This window comes from Neoarius graeffei, chromosome 7, assembly GCF_027579695.1.
Source record: "Neoarius graeffei isolate fNeoGra1 chromosome 7, fNeoGra1.pri, whole genome shotgun sequence".
NCBI classification, from domain to species: Eukaryota; Metazoa; Chordata; class Actinopteri; order Siluriformes; family Ariidae; genus Neoarius; species Neoarius graeffei.
Genome location: NC_083575.1, coordinates 12,698,233 through 12,706,633, shown reverse-complemented (window position 1 = coordinate 12,706,633; position 8,401 = coordinate 12,698,233). Strand labels below are relative to the sequence as shown.

General features: G+C 40.3%; 1 protein-coding gene across 1 annotated transcript; it reads left to right on the top strand.

Annotated features, from left to right (window-relative positions):
• Positions 1 to 4,270: 4,270 nt before the first annotated feature.
• On the top strand, positions 4,271 to 5,933 carry LOC132889118 (zinc finger BED domain-containing protein 5-like). Its single transcript, XM_060925308.1, has 2 exons — positions 4,271 to 5,618; positions 5,747 to 5,933. Exons 1-2 carry the CDS (start codon positions 5,234 to 5,236, stop codon positions 5,764 to 5,766), a joined length of 405 nt encoding a protein of 134 aa, XP_060781291.1. The 5' UTR covers positions 4,271 to 5,233; the 3' UTR covers positions 5,767 to 5,933.
• Positions 5,934 to 8,401: the final 2,468 nt, after the last annotated feature.

Here is an 8,401-nt window from a genome sequence, read left to right as displayed (position 1 = left end):
GTTTGATTGATTGGACTTCCGCCTGGTTGGAGGTCTCAGAGAAAAAGAAAAAAAAAACAGTTGTTTATTATTTTGGTTATGCTATTGGTAATCCTCGTGTAGAGGCACGGGACGTTTTGGTTTGAACCTCGTGGAAGAGCCACGGGAAGATTGGTTAAACCTCGTGTAAAAACACAGGAAGGCTATCCTCGTAATTTGTTTACGGGAAGGTGACCCTCGTGAAGTGAAGGAGCTGTCACGGGAAGAGCGCGTTTTTTTTATGTTAAACCCATAATAATTACCCTAATTAATCTCGGGACTGATTCCTTTGTGCCACCATGGGGGAAAAATTGTATTATATTAATTGTATTATTGTATTAAGCAGTGGCGGCTGGCTCATAGGGGGCGCTCGGGCGCCGCCCTCCCAGATGTGGAGAGGAAAAAAATATAAAATATATCGATATATATTTTTACAAATTTTATTATCAATGTCAGTTTTACTTAATAGTGTGTGCCTAGATGCGATCTGAATTATTTAAACAACATTTCCACCAACTGACTCTCATTCGATGGTGAATTTCCACCGACAGACGCGTATCATTTCTCTTCTTGGGCACTCGGCAAAGCGCCCCAGAAGTGCAGCGGAATAGCCAATCGTGTATGGTTGCTCGGGAAAAATCATAAATATTTGGCCAATCAGCATCGCCGAATTTAATGGTTTTGGGGCGCTGGAAATTTTGCCCCTGCTACAGAAAATGCATCTCTCTCTCTCTCTCTCTGTCTTTTGCCGCTTTTCCACTACAAACGCGGCTGAGTCAAGCTGAGTGGGGCTGTTGGAGTTGCATTTCGACTACAACCGTGCTGAACCGTGCTGGCTGGAAGTGGGTGGACACATTGGGTGGAGTTAGCGAAAGTGGGTGGACGTCAGGTGATGTCGTTAAGCAGCGCAAACAGTGACATCAGTGAGCTTTTAAGCGGTAGTCTCACGACCCGGATAGTAAACAATAAACATGGAGGACATGGAGTCGTTAGTGTTGCTGGTCTTGGTGCTGTGGCTTGTTGTCACCGACAACGCGGACAGATACTGGCAAGAGCATATAGATGAGGCGAGGCGCATAAGGCTTCATAATTCTTGTAATTCGTAATTATTCTTCTTCCGGGTTTACGGTGTTTACAGATCCCAGCGTGCTCGCGGGGCGTATATGGGCATGTGAGGACACTCCTCCTCACCAATCAGTGCACAGGGGAGTGTCTGCTCACGCCCCCAGCCTCACTCGGCACGGTTTGGCTCGCTTCAGCCCCACTCCAAAACCGTGCGAGTTTTAAGGGCTAAGCAGGGCTGAAGCGAGCTGAGTCGTGCTGTTTTTTGGTAGTCGAAACGCGAGCCGTGTCGGGCTGAAGTGAGCTGAAAAAGGGTAGTGGAAAGGGCCATTTGATGTTCAAAACTAGACTTTTGGTTCATATTGGACAATAATCACACAGCTTTCTTGTCATAGTTTGTATTCACAACAAGTGTGTCAACACTGTGTTTCGCTCCCCCTCTCACTGTCTTGTTTCACAGAAATACACCTAGCTCAGAACACACACACACCTCATTTCATAGTCACTCTCTCACACAGAAATCTTACACTCACCTAAATCAGACACACACACACACCTTAGAAACCTTCCTCCCTCTCTCTCACTCACTCATTCACTCTCTCTCTCACACACACACACACACACACACACACACACACAGTTGATTTGTATAGATTCAGCTGAAATCATACCCTTGCTGTAAACTTCTCTCAATAACTTGAGTATTGTATTGTATTTGAAACCGTTCCTTGGAGCCTGATATAGCTGTAAATTGTTAATTTACTTTATCTGTAAAACTGCTGATTTTGAGAAGGAAATTAAATTATTATTGTGGAATTGTCATTTTCTGACATTTGAATGCTTATACTGGACTAGGCAGGGAACTCTATTGGCACACACCAGCCCCATCAACAATTTTTTTCACCAGCCGCCACTGGTATTAAGGTACCCGGACCCCGAGAAAAAAAACCCACGGGATTGGATGAATTGCTGTGGTTTAGCATTCTACACAAATTTGAGACAGTTTGGCCGGCTCAGTTTTGATTTATCCTCATTCAGGTGTTTGCAATCTCTGGGAGCTGTGTAATGTATCTTTAATTGTTTTAGCATTTATATAAGGCATTACTGGATATGCACAAAATAATGAAACAATAAATCAGTACTCTGGACATGAACAGTCAGAACTGTGTTCCTGGTGTGCATAAATGTCAAACCTTTGGTCAATCAAACCTGTATAACCAACTTCCAAAATCCTTATTTCCCTTATAAAATCCTTATAAGATGCAAATTAAAATGATTTACCTAAAATTTGAATGATAATTAACAATGATATATCCCAGGTACTTTTTATTCAATATTAATAATAATAATAAACTTTAAGAATGAATACAAAGCTTCAATGTTTGACAAAAAACTACAAAGTGTAAAGCTCTTTTATCATCGTGGGAATTGATTATAGCTCTAAATAAATATTGAAGTGTTTTTTGTTGTTAAAAAGAATCCGTATAACTTTATTTGTACGCCCGTATACTGTGTTTATTGAATCAAATCCGTATAAAATACGGACATTCTGTATAAATTGACATGGGTGTGCATTTTAATCTCAACGAAAGCTTCACTGAATCGATTCTTTAGAACAAACTCGCATGCGTGTGAATCAATTTACTTGATTCACTCTTGATTCTTGACTCAGAAACTACGGAAACCTTATTTGTATTCCTGTTTTCAAATTGTAAACAATAATCACACTCTCATGCTGCATGAAATTAAAGTATGAACTTTCCTCAAACCATTACGTGTGCATGAACTCAACAAATGCAGTCCATGCGTCTGTATCGATTCGCTCGATCGAGTCATTTATGTTTCGTCCCGAAAAAGATCCGAATCGTTTGTGAATCTCATCACTGTTAGAAATCCAAGAGAAGAGATCCTCTTCCCTTAACATCATCAGAGGAGAAATCTGCTTCTTAATCAATTAGTTTCAGCGTTTGGTGAGTAGATCATCTGTATTTTATTTTATATTCATTGTGTGTTGATAGTCCGAAACTTGTAACTGGAAAGTTATTAGTAAAGTCACGAGTGGTCTGCGAGGTGATCTCTGAACAGGTCCGCGATCACTCTACAAGACTATTAATGTGTTTTAATAATTAATAGTGCAGCTATTAATGCAGTTTCATGTCTAGATCTTATAGATGATGAATACGAAGTTTTCAAAATTGTGATGAACTCCAGTTCCCATGATGCTTGTGAACTGGGCATGCGCACTGGATAAAAGAAAAAGCAGCTCTTCAGGGCAAAACTCTCGTCTCATCAGATTTGGGCAGTAATTCTATGCGTTCAGACCTTAAATAATGAAATAACTGTACAAGCAAATACAACACAAAAAAACCATTTTTAAAACATTCACTTAAATTAAACAGACATGGTAAAAACAGAAGAAATATATTTAAGGCTTAGAGTTTGATTAATTCAGCCAAATCAAATATCACTTTCAGATTTGAAGATATTTTTCAGGAATCATTTTTAAAATATTGAGTATTATACCACCTCCTGTTTAAAGGCATAATAAAAGGCATCAAATATATTTACCCTACGTGTGAATGGAAATGCCGAAAAGTTTAATGTTTAACCTAATGTTTGATGTTGATCTAAAACATTTTAAAACTGATCGTGTAGTGGTATTTTTATTAATCATATGTAATCCTTTAAATATCCTATATACTCCTGTTTCTAACGCGTTTTAGCGAAATGTGGACTTGTCTTGTCTGGGAAACATGCAATTCAATCAACAGCGAGCTAACCCGCTCTTTACTTCATTTTTGACATTTTTTGAATAATATTTAATATAAATATAATATTTTGAATAATGGCGGCACGGTGGTGTAGTGGTTAGCGCTGTCGCCTCACAGCAAGAAGGTCCTGGGTTCAAGCCCCGGGGCCGGCGAGGGCCTTTCTGTGCGGAGTTTGCATGTTCTCCCCGTGTCCGCGTGGGTTTCCTCCGGGTGCTCCGGTTTCCCCCACAGTCCAAAGACATGCAGGTTAGGTTAACTGGTGACTCTAAATTGACCGTAGGTGTGAATGTGAGTGTGAATGGTTGTCTGTGTCTATGTGTCAGCCCTGTGATGACCTGGCGACTTGTCCAGGGTGTACCCCGCCTTTCGCCCATAGTCAGCTGGGATAGGCTCCAGCTTGCCTGCGACCCTGTAGAAGGATAAAGCGGCTAGAGATAATGAGATGAGATGAGATTTTGAATAATTGTTCCGTCTCTATAGTCTCTCTGTCTCTTTCTCAGTCAACATTGAGATAAGACTCCCAGACTGTTACAGATAGCTATAATACAGAGATTCTCAAACTGTGGTACGCGTACCACTAGTGGTACGCCAAAGAATCACTTAATTAAATATAAATAAAATTAAAAAAATAAAACGTGAAATACTATCCATAATATCCGAATGGATGAAAATATCTTATCAACCGATGACAAGAAAATGAAAGGAGATACAAATTAAGTTAATAATTTTAAAAAGTTTGCAAGTGCTTCTGGGTAGCAATACGTAGCGTACATACGCAATGCATTCCCGCCGGTTCCACTGACAGACGGTTATCCGCCATTGGTAGACTAGGCTGTGATGGGAAAAGGTGGAGGTGGCTTTGCTAATTATGACGAGTACGACAAAATTACTGTCGTGGTTTAAATCCGCGAATGCGAGCGTGGATCAGGAGAGAGGGAGAACTGAAGAGGACGTGTGTGAGCCGAGCGCAGATGCTAACGACAGTGGCAAAACCAGCCCCAGAACTGCTAGCAAACAGCAGAAACCAGTGAGGAGGAAGTATGACGAAAAATACATAAAACTGGGATTCATTTGGAGCAGGACAGAGGAGCTGCCCAGGCCGCAGTGTGTTGTATGCAGGGACGTTCTGAGCAATGAGTCCATGAAACCATCGCATCTCAAACGGCATCTTACAACCAAACACACAGCACTAAAGGACAAACCAATGGATTTTTTTTTTACGAAAACGTGATGAACTGAAGCAGTCCAAGTCCACCATCCTGTCCTATGGTACACCCGTAGCCAAAGCACAGGAAGCTTCATATCGTGCCAGCCTCCTGATCGCCAGAGCCGGTAAGCCGCACACAATCGGGGAACTGCTGTGTTTACCATTAGCCAAAGAGATGACACGTATCATGTGTGGAGAGAAAGCTGCCAGAGAGTTAAACTTGGTGCTGCTTTCAAATGACACCGTGTCAACGAGAATAAACGATATGGCTGACGATGTTAAAAAGACACTGATTGAGCGCATTAAGAACAGTAGATATCTTGCCATACAGCTTGATGAGACTACAGATGTTGCAGAGTTGGCCAATTTATTGGTTTATGTGAGATATGAATATGACGGTGTGGCTCAGGAGGACTTTATGTTCTGTAAATCACTGGAGACCAGAACTACATCAGAGCAAATATTCCAGTTACTGAACAAGTTCATCCAGGAGCATGGCTTGGATTGGACGTTGCAGGACTGTGTTCACAGAGGCATGCACACCCATCACATTAAGCTCAGTAAGTTGTCAATCAATACTCTGTGTATATTTAACATTATAAGCTGTTATTCTTAATGCTTTTCCTCACTTTTGTTTTATTCTTATTAATCTTATTGTTCTTCCTCTGTGGGTGTGTTTCTGTTTCAGAAAGCAGTCACTGGAGTTAAGAAACGGCAAGAACTGCAGCTATAGCCTGTTTTGATTTTTTTCAAGTACAGTACTTTTTTTACTTAACATTTAAGTACAGTACAGTTATTTAACTTTTAAGTACATTTTCATTTAATCTTTAAGAACTGTCTTTTAATATTTATTTTAGTACAATGTTTTATTTCACTTTTATGTGCAATTAATTTTATTTGATTCATTATTTAAGTACAGTGTTTTATTTTCCTATATTTAAACACAGTGTTACTGTTCAAAGTACTGTGTGTAATGTTACAGTGGCCAACAATATTAAATATACTTGTTAAATAAAACCTCCGCCTTGTTTTTAATGAATACTTAGGCCTACTACGCTACTGTATTTTAATGTTGGTCATTATGGTGGTACTTGGAGAGCCAAGTATTTTCTGAGGTGGTACTTGGTGAAAAAAGTTTGAGAACCACTGCTATAATACAGTATAAACAAAAACTCATGCAAGAACAGCAGGCAAAGACAGCCACAGAAATCTGCAATGGGCAGAGAAAATCATTATTTTTGGCACTTCCTCACAATAATAAATTTAATAAGTAATCTCTTTATATTATTAGGTAAATTCCATATACATAAAGTCAAAATGTCCAAGACAACCAATTCTCATTAATACTGTTAATTGAATTAAAAATGTATTTTGAGTCTCTGTCACATATCGAATCCAACAAAGAGTGCTTATCAGCTATTCAATTTTATTCAAATTACATTCAGTGAAATTGTTTTTCAATTTGCCCTGTTTTTTATCTCCTTATCTTTCTTTAAACTTATTGCTACTTATGAGGCTAAGCTTAAACATGTTCCTCCTAATTTCGAACTATTGATATGAAATGCTCTGACGCTACGTTCACACTGCAAGGCTTAATGCTCAATTCCGATTTTTTTTGTGAAATCCAATTTATTTGTGAGGTCGTTCACATTAACAAATATATGCGACTTGTATGTGATCCTCAGTATGAACGAAAAGCGACCTAAAAGTGTTCCGCATGCGCATTGCAGGATACGACGACGTCACACGCAGTGAGCATGGCCAGTGTTTACGGAAGTAAAACCGTCCGGTTGCGGTATGACCCATCCAATCTAGCTTGAATAGCTGTATCCCCCCAAATGGAAATCAGCTCCCTAACCTCTGCGTCCTTCCACTGAGAAGATTCAGAACCTTCACAGCCCGAAGCGTCTCTCGCATTGATGTCATGCGCAGGGGCGCAGATACGTTTTTTGAACTGGGGGGGACAAAGCTGCCAGCAAACCAACCCCAACCCCGATATGCCTGTCAAACTTCTTGTGGGTTACCATAGCAACCAAGCTCGAGCTCACAACCTGTGCCGTCTGCGCAGCTCAACCAACCGAATATCAGTCTTTGTTTTGTTTTATGTGAATTGTTGCAACTATGTATACACTGCTGTGCACCTCAATAAACCGAATGGTAATTAGTCTTTTGATTTTTCCGTGAGGTTTGCCTTATGCAAAGAAAGACAGCATAGACGTTTTTTCCTCCCTATAAGTGGGGGGGACCGAACGAGGTGAATTTAAATCTGGGTGGGACAAATCCCACCCTCTATCTGCGCCCGTGATTATGCGCCATGTTGTTGTAACTTTTTTTGAGAGACCCGCCGCCTACTTCAGCGCAGAATAGTGACGTTTGTGGCTTGGTGATGACGTGTAAGTCGGATGAATGCGACCTGGCGGTTCAGACTGAAGTCGCATATGGAAAGAGCGGATAGGAATCGGAATTAGGACCACATATCCAAACGGTCTGGGTCGGATTTGAAAAAATCGGATCTGTGTCGTTCATATTGTCAATAAAAGATCGGATACAGGTCACATATGGGCGAAAAGATCGGATTTGAGTCACTTCAGCCTGCAGTGTGAACGTAGCCTGATTAACTGTTTGCTGAGTTTTAAACCTCCATACTTTTGCCTTTAAAAACCACAGAGGATATGGAATGGATAGGCTTTTAATGTATATAGTTAACCATAATTTTTTTCAGCAAGAAACAGAGTTAACAAACGTGTACTTGAATAACTTTTTGTTTATAAATCGGAGACTTGGGTTTTTTATTTAACCATTAAGGAGAAAACGTCATAAATTATCATAATTATGATACATTGGCTTGTATAAGTATTCATTGTCCTTGAACCTTTCCGCATTTTGTTGCACTGCAACCTGGAACTTAAATTGACATGAAACTACACAAAATATGATTTAATAAGCAGTACCTCTCTCTCTGGATGTCATCCTACAGTCTCTTCTCGAGCAAGGCGTGGTGAGACACTTTACACAAGATTTACGTAAGATTAATGAATTGATTGTTTCTTCTGTAATGTCACAGGTCCCTGCTCATCATTGCTGTTTTTCCATTAATTTTCCACGCACATGAGGAGATAGCGTTTGGACTCAAGGTTTCATTTGACTCTCCTGCTGTTTTTTTCAGCTGTAATTCATAACACACTCTGTGACCTTCTCCCTCCCTCAGGACTCTGTGGTCTGTGTGTTCTGGTATCTGCTGAGTCACCAGAAATCTGCCAAGACACTGACACTTGTGCCTGCTCCAACATCTGGCGCACAAGGGCTTTAAGGTTTCCAGAACCAAGCTGCAATATTGCATGGA